The sequence below is a fragment of the Calypte anna genome, chromosome 11, assembly GCF_003957555.1.
Source record: "Calypte anna isolate BGI_N300 chromosome 11, bCalAnn1_v1.p, whole genome shotgun sequence".
Lineage (NCBI taxonomy): Eukaryota > Metazoa > Chordata > Aves > Apodiformes > Trochilidae > Calypte > Calypte anna.
The window spans coordinates 18,325,614-18,344,066 of NC_044257.1; the positions used below are offsets into that span (position 1 = coordinate 18,325,614).

Genomic DNA, 18,453 nt, shown 5'->3' on the forward strand with positions numbered 1-18,453 from the left:
TTCCTCTGTTTGTTTTCCATTAAAGTATGCACTGTTGCCTGGCCACTGCCATGGGCTATGCACATCTAATAAAACTGGATTTTTGTCTCTTTTTCAGAGGGCTCGCAGAGTTCAGTTTCAGCTTCTAATGAGATCCAGCAGAACCAGCCCCAGGCACTACACTATGCACTAGCCAATGCTCAGCAGGTTCAGATCCACCAGATAGGAGAAGATGGACAAGTCCAAGTAGTATGTACTAAACTTTTTCTAAACCTTGCTTCCTGTGAAATATAAATTTTTTTCTTTTTAAAAAGTGACTTTTCATCACTTCTTAAGTGTGATTTTCAGAAAGTAAGCCTTGAAATATTATGAAAAATGTTTTAGTCATTTGGTAAAAAACTTCAGGCAGGATTTGCTCACACAATTGTTTTAAATTCATTTGCACATTTCTTTTCTACCTGCCCATTTGCTTGCACTTGCCATCACAACAGTAGCAGACCTGCTAAGTGTATGTTTTACACTTCAGAGGTAGTTCTAGTTATGAATGGCAAAACAAGACAGCATTTCTTTATTTTTCATTTTAAAACCCCTGCATTCTCAGGCATTTTTTAACATCTGTTTGCTGAATCCTTTACATGTGTATTCATTTAGATACATGTATAGAAGTAGAAGTTATAAATATTGACATTATTTAAATCCTGAGACTGCTACCATAACTCAGGCCATGGTTGTGTTTTATATGGGGTTTTACTGTACTCTGGAAAAAAAAAATCACCTTGTCCACAGTTTGAATACAAGGAGTGTTTTAACTTCAAATTTTAAAAGAAAATAGATGAAATGAATGAAATAATGGATCTGAGGGCATTCCAGACATGCAGATTTCAGAAATAGGGAATTATATCTGCCCACACATTTTTGTTTTTGAGTTAGAAACCTGAGAAATCTGTCTCCATTAGTATTTAAAACCTTGGTGTTGTAGTTGACAGCATTTCTGTGCAGTCATTTAGCAGACACTTTTCCCCTGGTGGTATTTAGTGTTTTGAAGGTACTCAGAAGCTTGAGCAGGAGCCAGCTCTCAACTGTGCCAGGCAGTGCACAAGCACAGGACAGGAAATAAGGGTACATGGGCACATACATACCTGTTCTGCATGATTTATGTCCACTTTCCTGACAAACCAAGCTAAAGAAACAGCTGGAAATGAGCAAATAAACAAGAATTCTTGAGAGGTATTAGTGTGATAAACTATAGGACCCAGGTCTGGCTGTTGCCATCATCATTAGAAAGGGTAGTGAAGGATAATGAAGCATTTTTGAGTATTTCTAGGATTCTCTCCCCAAGTCAGAGAAGCAGTGCAGAAGAGAAGGAGCAAATGTGCCCAATGGAACCACTTAAAGGATGGAAACTCAGCACAGGGAATCCTGGAGTCTGGTCTTGCAGAGCTGCAAGTTGTCAGGGGGAAATGGTGAAGTTGCTTAGAAATATCATGAAGAAAAAAAGGGTTATGAAGGACAGATGCTTTTGGAATGTCTGTAAGAAGGTTCACTGGAATAGCAGCAGAAGAATCAGAGGAGAAATGTGGTGTGGAAAGGAGGGAAGAATTTCAAGATGTGCTGCATGTTGCTGAAGGCAACTGACAGAGCTGTAAGCATTGCTTAAAAGGAGGACTTGAATATTAGCCGGTATGTGTCCAACGTGTAGAGGGATCCTAGGCTGAAACAGAGGAAAAGGGGACTTTTTCAGTTTTAGGGAATGATACACAGAGGTCAGGTCAAGACTGGGGAGCAGGGTAATAGTTATTTACATTACAGAAGTTTTTAACAAATCAAATTGAATTGAATTTGTGAACTAACCAAAAGAACTGTCCCTGAAGATCAGCTCTGGGTCTGCAGCAGATGAGTGAGCAGGTTTTTTTCAGAATGCTGCAGGATACAAAGGTGACTGAAGTCACCTCCCTCCCCTGCTTCCCTCCCTTTAGTCAGAAAAGATTGCTTATATTTGAAACCACTGTAAATGGATCTTTTAAATGTTTAATTCTCTTTCCTGGGAGCCCTGAGAGCTTGATGTTAAGGAGCAAAGTGATTCTAATCTCAACATGGACTGGGCTGTGCTCTAATTTTATATACAGTCCCTATTGTCAGAGTGATACTTTCAGTCTGTTTTTTCTCCCTATAAATAGACAGTTTCCTTCCAAAGGAAATGAAACTGTTTGAAATAGAGGGATCTGTGTTTCTTTGAAAATCACATGCAATTGTTCTTGTGTTATAAAATAAGAAGAGCCTTTGACAGAATTCCAAGTGATTATCTTTAATCTCTGCCTCATGCAGGCATATTAAAATGAACACAAAGCCTTATAAACCCTGAAGTAGGTTATTTAGAATCCAATCTCCCGTCAGGTAAATCACAGTAGCAGAGACTTTGCTGGGCTAGTCAGGATGCACAAGGAATTCTGTCCACTCTTATCCATGTTTTGATCAGCTGGTAGGCTGAATACCATCCTCAAGTGGTGGGTATGGTTGGCAACACTCAGGTATTAACAGTACCAAGATTCTTAAGGCAGTTTCTCCACTAACATGAATCAGTGCATTCAAATTAATGACTTCATGGCAATTTAGGGCAGGTTCAGAGACAGTTTTTAGCATGGTACTTCCCCATAACCAGGGGAATGTCCTTTTTAAACCTCATCCTTCTGTTACTCTTGGCCCATCTGTTTTCAGAACTAAGTTTCCAAGGGCTTTAAATTGTTTTAGGCACAATGTTAATGTACTAAAACAAGCCAGTCCCATGCTTTGTGTATCAGCCAAAAATGTAGATACTGTGTCTATGGAGAACTGCACTTTGTTGGTTTTATAATGCCCATTTGCTTTCCTCCCATGTGAAAATGAAGCACTCTGTTCAAAGCCACTCTGCATAAAAAAATGGGGAAATTTGGATGCACTTGGTCTTTTTTAAAAGGTGTCTGTTGAATAAATGCTTTGCTTCCATACGTTCAGCTGTACTGAATCCAAGGTAATAGCTTCTTCCTCTAGATTTGATTTTCTTCTGATGCTCCTTTGTGTTTTCTTTTGTTGTGGATCCCACAGGGCCATCTCCACATAGCCCAAGTTCCTCAGGGGGAGCAAGTTCAAATCACACAGGACAGTGAGGTGAGCCAAGCATTTGGGTACCCGTGGAGCAGATGTTGGCAGGAATTTAGGGTCCTGATTCCAACCCCAAACCTCTGAGTGCTGCCCCAGTGCAGCACAGAGCAGGTGGTGGGGCCAGAATGAAATGTGCTGTGGGGCAGGGAATTCAAAATGATGTTTCTGCCTCTGTGTTTTGCTTTTTAATTTTTCCCTTCCCTTGATCAACACCAGAATGCTCCTTGGGTTTGTAGCACTGATTGCTCTAAATGGCTGATGGTCTTTGCTGGAAATCTAGTATTTGCAGAGTATTTTATAAGGCAGCTGAGATGCTTTTGCTGCCGTTGAGAAATGGAAGTGTTTTAGTTAGGTTAATGAGCAAAACGTGTTCAGAAGCATCTTTAATTGTGGAAACTGTTGAACAGGAGTTGGAGAAAGCTTCAGACACCATCTAGTAAACATATACTGCAGAAAAAAAGTGAATTTAATGTCATTGCTGATCAAGTAATCTGACTGCAGTAGTTACACTTAATAATTTTTTCCATAAAACAGTAGAGTAGAATGGAAATGGATAAATCCAGTATTGAAACCTTCCAATTATGCCTTTTTTTTTTCCCACTCAGGCAAAACAGCCATTAAAATCAGCTGAATTTACCTGAGTGAGAGTGCCATAGCTGGTTATTTAAGAATATATAGACTCCTAAATGGTTATACTGGTGTTTGACTTCTTGTGTACATAATCTGTTTATGTGAAGAAGCAATAGCAAAATAAAGTAAAGCATAAATGCAGAATACAGTTTTAATCTGTGCTTTCCCTGTAGAGATTTTTTTACTCAATGTTAAACATATCTCTTTGTGGGTTAATTTAATCCATTTCCAAAGTACTCTAAATCACATCTCATAAAACCACTTCTGATGGGGAGGAATAATGTTAACACAGAGAGCTACTGGAGAATAAATGTTATATAAATATTATATAAATATTATAGTTAAAGGCAGCCTCCTTTGAACAGCTTGTCAGACCCAGGGAGAAATAAAGGATCAAAATGTTCTGGGTCTGAAGGAAAGCACAGAGTGCTCCAATAAAGCTGAAGCACTTCTTGGGTAAAGAGCCACTGCAAAAATTATGATTCAGCAAATAGTCCTTGTAATTGATCCTGAGGTTAAAGCACACACCGGGCTCTGCTGCCTGCATCCAGAGTTCCTGTCTGGAAGACTTTTAAGGACAGTGTTTGTCCGTGACTGGTGAAAACATCTGGTTTGAAATTTATTGCAGTGTACACAGCTTCAAATAAGAGGAAGTGCTGACAGGAAGAGAAAAGGCAGAAAACATGCAAATCAAAGAATTGGGGTTTGTTTCCTTCAAAGAACTCTGCTATTGCACTGCAAGCTGCTGTGTTTAGGAAGCTGTTTTCTTCTTTTTTATCTAAGTGTACATTTGAAAAGACATCTCTGAGCATACAAATACAACCTTCATTTTGTAAAGATACTGCTTGCCTTTTCAGGCTTTGTAGCTACAGTTTCCTTTAAAATACTTCACATTATTGAGAATTTTCTGTAATAGATGTGATCCCTGTAGTAGAATGATGTTGGTCTTTGCAATCCAATTTTGATTTTAAAAAAAATAAATCTATATTCAGTAACTTTATAACCACAGAGTAAATAAAACTCTCTACAAGCAGAAGAGTTGTACTAATTATAGTGTAGTAAGGGTTTGACTTAAATATTCAGCTTTATATAAATAAGGAAAACAAAAATCTTGCTTTAAAAGCCATGCAAATGAACTTTGCATAAAAATACTGTATGTTGTGCAGTAAATTTCAGAAGGCAAAACATGCTGATGCTGAAACCCTCCTTGCTTTTTAGTCTCCTCTTTTATATTCTGTGGTTGAAGTGGTGACCATTGAATTGTAGCAGGATTACCAAAATAACCCTCAGCAGAATTTCCTAAATTAATGCATTTCCCTAATATTGAATTAGTTTAATTACAAGATGAGAACCAGGCCTTTTTCAGGACACAGCAACTTTTTCCAGTTCCAAACTTGTTCTTATTTTCACTGCTCTTCCTTTACAGGGAAACCTGCAGATACATCAAGTTCACGTGGGTCAAGATGGGCAGGTAGGAACAGAACTGAGTTTTACACTACATTTTAATTTGGTTTTTAAAATTAATGTTGCAGTTGGAGTGACCTCACATTGTTGGTGTGTTTTAAAGAGGAAAATCTGTTCTGGTCTCTGTGTTTAAGTGAACAACTTGCAGAATGATAAATCATAAGCTGAGGACGTTGTCTGTTGACTCAAAGTGACCAAGCTTATTTCATTGTTCCTGCAAGATATTTCTCCCTGTGTTTTATACCTTCTTGAGCTTCTTCACTCTGATGTTTGCTAAGTGGATTGATTATATTGTGTGCAGCGTGTTCTTTTCTCTGTTATCATCTGTCACTGTGGCCAGATGTGGACTGCAAGCTATGCAAAGCTGAGAACATTTATTGCTGAGGTTTAAGCAGCTCTTTTTTCATTATGTGCCTGTCTTGGGAGAAAGAGATCTTTCACATCTGCTTTTGTTCTTTTTGATAAGATGGCTTTATTAGGTGCTTATGCACACAGGAGGTAAGAAAAAGCAGCTTTTACTTTGAGTGACGAGTCAATAAGTGATTAAATGAGCAAAATTTCCATGTCAAGTGTCAGCAAAATTGCTAACGTTTGATCTCAGACACACTTCTAAATGTTGAGCTATATTAAAATCTCCACAGCACGAAACTATTCCTGTAAGAAGCTTTCTAGCCTGGGTACTTGAATAAATGTGTTATGAATTTTTTTTTGTTCCTGTTGAATATTAACAAGTTGTGAGACAGATGGCTAGAACTTGACTACTGACCTCAACTGCAAGTGCTTTCATCATGAGGGTTCACGAACTCAGAAGCCTTGAGAAGCTACTGCTACTCTGAACTTGTGACCACAGACAGTGTTTGTGTGGGGAAGCAATCTCTCTTGTATTTAAAAAAAGCCACAACCCAGTAAGTGTTCATTGCTCAGACTTTAATCAGAAATACTTTTCCAGAAGTCATGCTAGGGAAGGTGTTGTTTTGAAGATGTGTCAGAGCTTTTGCTGAAGTACTTTTCTTTTTTCCTTCTCTGTGAAATGCAGCTGTGCCAATGACAAAGAGTAATTTTGGGGTGGTGCTGTGTCTCTCCAAGAGTGCCTTGTAGCTTAAGTAACTTGTTTTTTTAATTATAGCCTAGTTTCATTATTTTTCTCCTTTAAATATCTATTTATAACAAGTATTCCACAAACTGCATCTCTTCTGAATAGACAAAGAACGAAGTTGAAATCACTGTTACAAGGTTATGCTGCTTTTAAATGACCATATTTTCCTGAAGTCCTCTGTGTTACACAGGGAGGAGGTGAGTCCTTTCATACTACAGTGGCATTCAGTCATGTTTCATGCTAAAAGTGTCATGGAGTAAAATAAACTGTAAGGTAGTGAAAGGCTTCCAAACTCAATGCCTTTAATTGGAAGTCTTGCTGCTCACTCGAGCAGTTGCATAGTACCAGCAGAGTAAGTCTGCACTTGAAGAAAGGTGTTTGTAAATACTTGTCAGAGCATACCTGTAGATAAGTGATAAGTATCCGCTGAATATCTGTGAGAGCACACACAAAATGGGGAAGAAAAGCATCATTTAATCACATTTTCTGGTGAAAAAAGCAGTAGCTTTCCTGCATAAGGATCTGTACTACCTTGGTTCTGCCTGAGTGGTTGTGGCTGTACATGTGTATGTAGGAAGTCAGTCAAGCATCCAATTTTTGTTTGTTTTATTTGGTTTTTTGTTGTGTTGTTTGTTTTAAAAAAAAACCAAGAAACCAAAGAAACTGTGCTCAGGGCCCTGCTTTTAAACTTGCCTTGGGAACAAATGGTGAAGTGCTGGGGACTTTTTTGTCTTCACTCATCTGGCTGGATTTTGGTGCAAAAGAATAAGTGCTCTTCTCCTGAGAATCAGCAGCCAGGCCTTGTTACCTTGGCATCTGTGCAAGCTCACAGGAACCTTTGTGCTCCTCCTAAAGTATTTGCTGCTTAACTCTTTTCCAGCAGACAAGAAATTAAGAGCCAGCAAAAGGTTTATGGGATTTTTATCTCCGTCTCGCGTTAGATACAGAACCCCTCAGCAGCACTTGAAGCCACATGGACCTGTTTTGGACCTGTTTTGCACCAAAGGGGATGAGTAGCACTCACATGAGTCCTTAAAACAGCTCTGGGTGTGTGTTATGTGAGGGGGCAAGGGGGAGGTCTGTGGCTGAACTGGCTTCTCCTCATCAGCTGATCTGTGTTGAGCAACCCCCTTTTTTTTTTTTTTTTTTTTGAGTGATTAGCTCATAAAAATTGCAAAGGAAAATGAGTTAAACTAAGCTGTGTTTGTGGTTTAAGAATGGAAGTTGAAACTAATGCATTTTCTTTGGCACTTGCAGTGGGATAAGAGCACAAAAACCTGTCACACGATATGGTTCAGTGGTGATGTAAGTCATAACAATCCAGAAGCCTGCAAGCATCTGAACATGACCTGTGATCAAAGAATTCTGTAGTTTTCCCACCTGCCCCTTACTTATCAGGAGAGGGGCTTTTTCTTCCATGTTCTGAACTTCAGTGCACGCTGCCAGTAGTCACTGGAGCAGATTGATAATCAGGAAAGTGAATAATGTGGCACTAATCTGTACTTATTAATGGCATTAGAGCTTAGCTTAGTTGCTAAATATTGCCTTTGACAATTCATCTCATGCTGCTGCTTTCCAGGTGTTCCTGTGCCCTTAGATACTGGGTGCTTAATCAGATGAGGTTTAGTGCTGCTGCTTGATGCCATCATTCAGGCTCACAAATAAAAAGGTTTTCAAGAAGCTGGGGCTGCAAAGCATGGAGTTGTTACTTTCTTGTCAACTAGAGCAAAACCTGACATAAATCCACTGTGAAATTTTATCAGTAAAATTTCTAAGGTGATAGGGAAGTTTTAAGCCTCGTAATACTAGTAATAGATACGAGCTTATCTGCTTAATGGTGTCGATTGGTTTTAAGTTTTTTTCCCCCCCTCTTGACTTGTCTGTCCTCGTGGTTGCACTGGATTTAGACCTTGTTTTTCTGGCATCATTGTTCATGGAACTAATGAAGTCATGCCAGAAGGAACGCTTTCTACCTACACGTGTGTTCTATTAGCTGGAAGTTTCGTATTTCAGTGCACGTTTAATAAAAATACCAAACTGCAAAAATAATTAAGCTTTACATTAACTAACACTTGAAGCTGTGGAGCAGTGGGAATTTTTCTGATTTTGCCTTTTATCCCTATGAATCACTAGAAGTTTTCCAGTTTCTTTCTTTTTTTTTTTCCTGTGATTACCTGCCCTCTTTCCTGCCTGACTTCATCCTCTTCTTCCTTTGAGCTTCAGTGTTCTGCATCCCAAGAGGTGTTCAATGTGTGACCTGCTGTAGTGCCACAGTGTTCAGAAATACACATGGGGCAGAAAGAACAAATTCAGTAGTTTGTCATTCCTTCATTCTGCAGGTTAGACACCCCATTTTGTACATCCTCACAGCCAGTGTTTCTCCAATTTAGAAATTAATTAAATTGACACCAGGCCTTCTACTAATAGGCTCAGTTATTAAATTAAAAAGTTAAAACACTTTAAAATCTAAAATATGATCATATGTATTCCTAGAGAGCTGATAAGTTCTTCTGCTCAATGAACAAAAACTTTAATAAGAGCAGCATTTCGTCCACTTAACATCAGCATCAGTAGGTAAGTTAGAAGAAGAATCTAGAGCAAACAGCATGTATGATAGATTCAGGAGAAAAAACCTAGCCAATGTAAGCTGCTTTTGCAGTATCAATCATCTTACCATGTGAATATGAAAGAAACATGGAGAAAAAAGAAACTTGGCCTCTTCTACAGTTGTAGCCATGGTCTCTTGCAGAGAAGTTTGTGAGCTGAAACCCATCCGAGACTCCTGAGCTGCAGAGAGAGAATCATAGAATCCTAGAATGGGCTGGGTTGGAAGGGACCTCAGAGCTCATCAAGTCCAACCCTTGATCCACTCCCCCCGTGGTTCCCAGCCCATGGCACTCAGTGCCACATCCAGGCTCTTTGGAAAGATCTCCAGACACGGAGAATCCACTACTTCCCTGGGCAGCCCATTCCAATGCCTGATCACCCTCTCCAGAAAGAAATTCTTTCTAATACCCAACCTAAACCTCCCCTGGCACAACTTGAGACCCTGCCCTCTTGTCTTGCTGAGAGTTGCCTGGGAAAAGAGCCCAACCCCCCCCTGGCTCCAACCTCCTTTCAGGGAGTTGGAGAGAGTGATGAGGTCTCCCCTGAGCCTCCTCTTCTCCAGCCTCAACACCCCCAGCTCCCTCAGCCCTTCCTCACAGGACTTGTGCTGGATCCCTTCACAGCCTCCTTGCTCTTCTCTGGACCTGCTCCAGCACCTCAATCTCCTTCCTGAGCTGAGGGGCCCAGAACTGGACACAGGACTCGAGGTGTGGCCTCACCAGGGCTGAGTGAGAAGACCACATTAATAACACATCTTTTTTGTTGTTGTTGTTGTTGTTGTTTAATGAGGTATTTCTATGGGTCAGTGATTGCATGATCTGTTTTCTGAACTTTTCCTCTGACCTTGCTGCTTCAGGCTTTGTGGCAGTCTGGGGGAGTTCAGCTTCAGGGCTGAGGAGGTAGCTGGCCAAGTAATCTTTAGCAGAGCATCCTCACGTGTGTGCTGATTGTGTGAGAGTTCCATGAGCCTGTGATCAGAAGAGATATTCCTGGAAGGCTGCCACAGGGATGGAGAAAATACTGCAGGGTTGAAGTGCTGTGAAGTAGCAGTGAGCTGCTGGTGGGTCTGAAAGGTTAGAGAGTATGGATGTGGGTGAGGAGCAGATCAGGGAGAGTTTGTCTTTCATGTCCTCAGGAGGAGTGTGAATCTGATGGCTTGTTGGGATCTGTTTTCAATAGACACGGCACACACACCCTGTAATGCAGCTCAGGAGGAGCTCTGACCTCCTCACCTACGTCTGGAACATCTGTCCTGGTTCTGGGCTCTGCTGCAAGCTCTTCACTTTTAGAGGAGTGGAAAAGGGGGAGAAATGGTTCCAAATGTTAAGGTGGAAAAAACCAAACCAACCTGTTCTAGTAATTCCATGTAACAGCCAGTGAATCTCATTTGTGCCAGGATCAAAATAAAGTGGAAATAGGTTTGCTTGTGGGGGAAATTCTTTACAAACCAACTTTTTTACCATGTAGTTTCTGTAGCTCTGTTTACTTCCCTGATTTTTTATTTCCCTGATTTATTCACTTCCCTGATTCCTGAGATAGCCACATTCTGCTTTTCAGTGAGAACATCACATTTTTTTAAGGTCCAATTTAATCCATAGCTCTAACATGATTTTCAGTTATGGAAACAAAAATATCTGTACATATTAACTTGACTCCTGCTTATGCACTTTATAGGTGTTATTTTATGGGGAAACAAAGAGTTTAATATATTTTTGAATATGAAATTTAAATTCCTTTACTAAACCTTTAGAATATAAGATACTTAAGTATCTCTTATCTACAGCTAATAGATGCTGCAGTGTCTATCAGTATTAAAAACCTCAGTAATTTATTATCCAAAGGGAAGAACCTTCTTTCACAGCTCTTAATCATTATTATTATTAATAAAAAAATTAATAAGATAATGCATCTCACTTAAAAGTTCTAAATTTAAGGATGCTGAGATTCCTTATTGAACTTCTCAGTCAAGAATCAATCACACACAGGAGTTATTTTTCCCTGTCCCTCATTTTTAAGCAGTAGAGGGCAGTAAGATGAAGATGATTGCCAGTTACTTGCTCAGCAAAAGCTTGGAGAAGTGAGGAAGGAAATTGGAAGAACTTTGCTGCTCCCACATCAGCCTTGTCACTGGTGGTGTGGGGACAGGGACAGGATCTCAGTGTGAGGCTTTCTGCATCTGGTGCTGCCAGGGGCTCTGTGTCTGCAAAGGAGAAGAGGAAGAAGCCCTTGACTTCTGCACCAGCTGCTGCCGTGGATTGAGAGGGCTTTTCCTGCTTTCAGCACATCTGCTTTGAATAAGGTGCAGGGAGAAACAAGCAGGGTTGTTAGAGGAAAAACAACAAAATTAAACCCCCCAATATACTGCAGCTGGAACTTAAAAACTGCTCGTCTGGTTTTGAAAATAAATAAATTCTTGTTTCTTGAAGCTTCTTCAGTACTTGGTTGTACCAGGGTCTTGCAGGGCTGCTCTGTTTTTAGGAGTGAAAATGAAGAGTTTTGAAACAAGATGTCCTGTCTGCAAACTTCATGTAGAAGCAGAATGTATTTATGGGTAAAGTAAGATTGCTTAAAATACTGTGAGCATTTTCATGATGAGTTTATTCTTTTTTTTTTTTTCCTTGAAGATAGTCTTTTGTGCACGTACACTCTTTAGTTTGGCGTTCCATAGAAGAGGTGTTCTCCACTTTGACTGTTCCTCCAAGTAGGTCATTAAAAGTTTTTAGTTCTGAAAAAGCAGTTTGCAAGAGAAAGTAGTCTTTTAATAAGTTAGAATTAAAATCTTAAAGCAATTAAATGTATGAAAACATACAAATCTGCATAGATTTGAAAAGAAAACCTTGGGCAAAAAACCCCCTTGCTACTTAGGTGATGGGTGACACAGAAAATATCCCCAGAAAAAGCCATAGCATAAGAGAAACAGTAACAGATTGGTGTTTTTAAGCAGGGTTAACTAAAAAAGTAGCTGTAATACACTTTCATGCAGAATTTAAAATGTTTTTTTAGATTTGCCCCTGCTTTGTGCACCACTCATTTGCAGAGCACCTGATGCCCAGCAGCACTTCGCATGCGTGCTGCATGGGATTCCCAAGCAAACCTGTGCAAGTTGTTCACTCCAGGTTGTTGTATTTGATAATAGAACAAAATTCTTCTACCCCACTGTGAGGAGACAGTATTCAGGGAAAATACAATCCTTCAATGGCATGTGACAAATCAGGGAAAAAAACATGGAAAGGAAACTTCTATTGGTATCAATGGGAAAATCTGTTCCCTGTCGTTACAGAGAGCAAAGCAAGTTCTGGTTTTTAATGGAAAATGCCTTGTGCTTTTTACTGCTTAGCAGAATTTATCCACTTTCATGGAAAGTATTGAGTGATTTAGAAGCTCACTGAAAGGCAGCAGACCTGAGTTCAGGTTTTTGAGAAACACCTATGTTGCAAACCCAGGGATTCTGTATTGTTTTGGGAGGATTAAATTCCTGAATACTGAGTAAACTTCTTTCTTTCAATGGGCCTTGAGTCAAGGCTGATTAAAGGACTCTTTGCAAAATTAGCAAATTTTTTTTTGGCCTTTTCTTCTCTTAACTTTAAAGCAGCCTTAATATGGTGATGGAATAAAAGGCAATATCTTTGTCTAAGCATGGGATGGCCCAATGGCTTTTCTACATTGTGCCCTTAATGCAGAAATGAACTGATGAGTTTAAGTTGTCATATAAATGAAATAGAGGGTGGAAAGAGCACTTTGCAGTGCTTTTCAGATAGATGTCTAAATAGATTTTACATGTGGTAAAAGAAGGAAACCAGGAAGAAACAACCAGGCTTAGCTGAGTTTAACAGGAGTGGAAGAAAGGAATTGCAAATATTAAGTCACTTTTATGTCCTTAAGGTGTAGTGTAGTGTAGGGATATTTATATGTTGGAGACACTCAGAGGTGATTATTGTGGTTAATCTGTAGTTCAGCACCTGGCTTAAAATGTGAGTGTAGGAAATCCTGGACACTTCTCCCCTCTGTCTGCACTAAAGTTCACTGACTCATCAGATCCACAGAACCAGTCTGAGGCTTAAAAACCCATTTTTGTTTTAACATCAGTAACAGGACAAGTGTCTTCAGCCACAGAGATTCTTGAAAACTGCACAACTTTCTGTTGAATTCCCCATGAGCCACTTGGTGATTGGTTTTTTGCTGGCATTTGCTCTGCTTTTTTATGTCTCCTGGGCAGCTGTAGTTGTGACACCTTTCATTTTTGGGGGATAATGCTTTGATTTTAAAATAGCACCTAAAGAGAGAGTATGTAAGAAAGTTTGCAGTTTCTTTTCCAGTTAACTTGTTTCAGAATTTTTTTCATCATCTACTGATTGATATCACTTATCCCAAATCAACAGCCACACAGAGTTGTGTCTTGTGGGTTTTTTGCCTTTTCTGAGCTGGGACCCAGCATACCTTTGCATGTTAAAACAACAACAACAACAAAACCCTCTGCTGAAGGCAAAGTAAACAAAGTCTCTGGCAGCAAAAAATCTCATATTTATGGCATTTTTTGGGTCACTTCAGCTTTTGGCTAAGTGTAACAATAAAGAAATAGCTTCCCATTAGTACCAGATGATTCCAATTTGACCCTGCTTTCATGCTTCGTTTCAGTGACGCAGGTAAAGATTTGTTTTGGGAGCAAACAGTAAATTCCAGCAGATCCTTGGCTGTAAGTACATAATATAATGTCTGTGTTTTAAACATAATTTTTCCCCAGCGCTTCACAAGATTTAGACATTATGTCACACAACTATTTTTGTCTTCTGTTCAGAAGTCCCAGCTCCCAGGGCAGTGTCTCTCTTCCTGACCTGCAGAGCCTCGTGCTCTTATCTTCCTCACATCCCAAACTCAGTTTGTTTTTTCTTTGGCTTGCTGATCAAAAAAGGGGTGAAACCTACAGAGAGGTGCTAAAACCAGCTATTATTTAAATACTGATATCTGTTACAGTTTGCTCCCCAAATTACTGTTTGTGAAAACGTTCTGACTGGTGGAAAGAATTCCAGAGGGTGATTTGCTGATCTCTTCTTGGTACTTTCTTTGATTCAATCTTTGAGCAACAGAGTCCACAGAGTGACTGTGGTGGTTGTAAAGCAAGGCTGTTTCATGAAGCTTTAGGAAAAGGATTATGTTTTCTGTCATTTTTTTTTATTTATTTTTCTCCTAAGAGGGTGGGTTGTTCCATTAAAATTCCATTCAAGCAGACAGGAGCATGTATAATGCTCCAAAGAATATCTTCTCTATTTTGGAGTATATTATGTTCTTTATTCACCCAAATCTTGTTTTAATATTGCTGTAAACTTAATAAGAAGAGATGAGATATGAGGTGATAATCTTTTAAATATAAGGAAAAATAATTTTCTCCTCCTTCATAGAAGGCATAGGTCTAAGCTGTCTCTTATTAGAGATTTTAGTAATAAAAATCTCTGCTTGTAGAATAGCAGTCATCACAAAGCTATCTTGCTGTGCTAATCTGGAGAAATCATTTCTTTTTTGTTTTGTTTATTTTTTTTAGTGCTCTTCATTTATGATTTTTCTCATCATGTGATATCAACCCTCTCTTTATGCTGCAGATTTGCCCTTATCCCATCACCACTCCACTTCCAATGCTCCAACAGTTCCGTGCTCAGTTATTTTACATACTTGGGATGCCTCTAACTTTGTGTGTGTGTGTTCAGAAATCACTGTCCCACATCCCAGATTCCAACCCAGGAAGGATTTGGTGACTGGTTGGTACAATTGGCCCAGGATGGGCTGGTCCTGGACACTTTACAACACAAATACTCCTGGTTGGATCCCAGCTACTTTCTGGCTGCTGGCATGTGGAGAGATCTCCTGTCATCCTGGTGTAAAACGTGTTTTAAAATACATGTGTGGTGAAAAAAAGTGTGTGTATCATGTGTGTGTGTTGTCAGGCTACTGAATGGCTCGTGCAGAGGTCAGGCCATTGCCATAATTCATCTTTCCACTGTTTTAAGCACAATAGTAAATCTAGATTATTTAAATCTGTTTCCATACCGTCTGTCTAGGTGAAATGATCAACGTGGTCTTTCCCAAGTGGTGGCCATGACTTTGGGAATCATTTGTGGCTCATTTAAGTATGTGGAGATGGGAGATGGCTTCCTTTTATTTTTTTTTTTTTTTGGCTCTTCTCCATGAAAATAATTCCATTTTGCCAGCTTTGGTCACACATCCTGTTTAAAAATGAAACCACAGTGGTTGATTGCAAGTGAGGAGTGAGCTTATCTTTTTAGAAAAAAAACAACCTGTCATATGCCCAGTTTTCAGGTTTTTAACAAGATAATGACAAAAATAGTGAAATCTGACCAATTCATTGACTTCTATGACTGTTAACTCATACATTCAGTCTTTCCATAGTTCAGATAAATTTTCAGTCCAATGTTTCAGAGTCCTTAAAATATTTCAAGCTGGCTGAGTGAGTATCTAATAAATTGAAGAAGGCTGATCAAAAATGATGATTTTGTAGTTTATAAGCTGACTTGGGAAAAAGCCAGGGAGGATGTCATATAGTTCAGTGTATTTTTATTGTATTTATATGTATCTGTGTTTCTATTTCAAATGCATACATTTAAAAAAACTGCAATGACCACCTTGTTTTAGACATTAAAGTCCCAGCTCAACAGCACAGTTTTCAGTTCTGATAATGGGTGCTGTTTTAATTAACTGGGATACACTCACATCTCTGTGCTACTGTGAGTAGCACTTGGAAAATACGTTTGCAAAATCATCCTCTGTAGCTTGCCTTAGCTTTCTTCTTTGTGGAATTAAGCACTTCAAATTGTAAACTTGCTTCGTTTTATTTGATCCAGTCTGCTGGGATTAATTGTTCTACATTGGCTCCATCAATTATTCAGCTAGAGCTATCAGTTCCTGCCTGCTCTGGAAGCAAAAAGCAGTTCTGGTTTACATGCAGATATTCTTTCTCTTTGATAGAAACTCTGGGCTCCAACCAGGGTTGAGCTATGAATGAATCTGTTTTATAAATGGCTTTTTTTGGGTTTTTTTTTTTTCCTCAACTATTTTTGTTCCTGAAATATGTCATTCCATGCTTCTGGAATGTTGCTAAATATTTGTGTTAAACAGCAGAAGTGTTACAGAGTTCACGGGGAGGAAGTCTTAGAATTAAGTTACTTATCATGTTAGTGGGATTTTCTAGTTAACTGTTTTGTTAGAGGTGGCTTCTGGTGGAGCTGGAAATGAGGATCTCAGTCCAAAGCAGTGACAGAAGAAGGACCACTTTCAAACCCCATCTCACACTTAGTTTTTGGGCTTTTTTTCCAAGACTTGGTTTACTTCTGAGTTGACTCCAAAGCTTTGTGAGTTCCTGGGTTTTGGGGGTGAAGATGCTGGGGGCTGCAGATGTTGCTGGTAATGCATCAAAATGGCTACTGGTGGAGCTGGAAATGAGGATCTCAGTCTAAAGCAGTGACACAGAAGAAGGACCACTTTCAAACCCTATCTCACACTTAGTTTTTGGGTATGTTTTCTAAGACTTGGTTTACTTCTGAGTTGACTCCAAAGCTTTGTGAGTTCCTGGGTTTTGGGGGTGAAGATGCTGAGGGCTGCAGATGTTGCTGGTAATGCATCAAAATGGCTTCTGGTGGAGCTGGAAATGAGGATCTCAGTGACACAGAAGAGGGACCACTTTCAAACCCCATCTCACACTTAGTTTTTGGGTATGTTTTCCAAGACTTGGTTTACTTCTGAGTTGACTGCAAAGCTTTGTGAGTTCCTGGGTTTTGGGGGTGAAGATGCTGCAGAAGTTGCTGGTAATGCATCAAAATGGCTTCTAGTGGAGCTGGAAATGAGGATCTCAGTCCAAAGCAGTGACACAGAAGAGGGACCACATTCAAACCCTATCTCACACTTAGTTTTTGGGTATGTTTTCTAAGACTTGGTTTACTTCTGAGTTGACTCCAAAGCTTTGTGAGTTCCTGGGTTTCAGTGGTGAAGATGCTGCAGAAGTTGCTGTCAATGCATCAGATTCATTCAGAGGCACAAAGTCTGTAATGCCAGTAAAGAAGCAGATGTAATAACTAAAAGTGAAAAAATACTGCTCAGTGCTTTTAGATCCCAGGGCAGTGCTGTGAGATTGTGGGGGGTTGAATTTTTCTTGTAGCAGAAGGCAGGTATGAAAGCATTTTGCATAAGGAGCATTAGGAAGACAACAGCAGTTCAAGGTCAGGATATCTGCTGTGCTGCAAGTCTGAACAAAAGAGATGTCTGTGTAATAGAGAGGGGAAAGCTGTAAAAAAAAAAGCCCAGACCAGAGAACTGAATGAGAGTGTTTCAGCAGTGGCACAGGGATTTTGTTGTTGTCTTTGGTGGAATCATGTTTTCCTTCAGGATAAGTTTGGTTTGTAATAGGTCAAGATGGAAAAAAAGCCCTTGTTGGGTGGTAGAAATATAGAAAGCACATAGAAAGGAGAACATGCACCATGTGGCATGCAGAGCTATGCCCAAAATCAGTGGGAATGATCAAGTTGTTCCCTATGGAATTCATTCCCTGTTGGGCTCACAGAGCCAGGTGCTCCAGGGCTGCATTTTGGGGTGAGCCCAGGCTGGAAATCTCAAGGAGTGAGTGTTCTGTGCATCACCAGCTAACAGGATGCTGATCTTCAGAGGTGTATAGTAAAATATCCCAAATGATTTTCCTTTTTCTGTGTGCTTTTCATTGTCAGTGGTGAGAAGTCAGAGAGACACCCTCTGAAACCTGAAGAAAGGAGTGATCAGGGCATCATCTGTTCTGAGTTAAACCAAGTATGACTGAGACTTGCGTAATGGGAATGGAACTGTCAGAAACATTTGTTGTTGGCCTAATTGTTTTCCAAGTGATGCTAAGAGTTTTACCAGTTATTTGGAGCCCGTGTAGTTTGACACTGAATCCTTAACAACAGCAAAAAAAAAAAATCACTGGTGAGTCATGAGTGTAGTTGCATGGCTGTTTCTGTAAGTATACACTTGAAAGCCCCAAACACAAAGACCAGATGCTCCTTCTTCCATGGAGATTTTCCAAAATAAGTTGATTTTCATTGGAGTCCATGGATGTTATCTGGAGCAGGGAAGAAATCCAGGATTCTGAATGACTGGCCTAGTAATGGGGGGAAAAAGACCCATTTAGGTGATGCTTTCTTCTGTTCTTTTAGCAAATGCTGTTGTGAAAGAGCATTTATCAGGTACACCAGTTGCAAACATCTTCATTAGAAATGTTCCTTTGGGAAAATGGAATTCACCTCCCTTGCTTTGGAGAATGAAGTCTTGGCTTACTGCTATCTGCCACTTTCTGTGGGGTTATTTTAGTGAAGATACACAGATGCTTTAGTTTTCCATTTGTGGAATAGTGTCTTTTTCATTACCTTGGGAGGATAGTGGATATATATATATGTGTGTGTGTGTGTGTGTGTGTGTGGAGACTGTCAAACTTCAGGACTTCTGTCTTAAAACAAGCAGTGTTTTGTCTCACTGATGTCAGTGTACTCGAGACAGACTCAGTAAAA

General features: G+C 39.7%; 1 protein-coding gene across 1 annotated transcript in view; it reads left to right on the top strand.

The window, feature by feature from the left end:
* BANP (BTG3 associated nuclear protein) overlaps positions 1 to 18,453 on the top strand; it is a 135,061-nt gene that overhangs the window by 67,830 nt on the left and 48,778 nt on the right. The window contains exons 9-11 of the mRNA XM_030457659.1: positions 98 to 228; positions 3,061 to 3,123; positions 5,174 to 5,218. Of these exons, the coding sequence (XP_030313519.1) occupies positions 98 to 228; positions 3,061 to 3,123; positions 5,174 to 5,218 (239 nt within the window). The remainder of the gene's footprint in view (positions 1 to 97; positions 229 to 3,060; positions 3,124 to 5,173; positions 5,219 to 18,453) is intronic.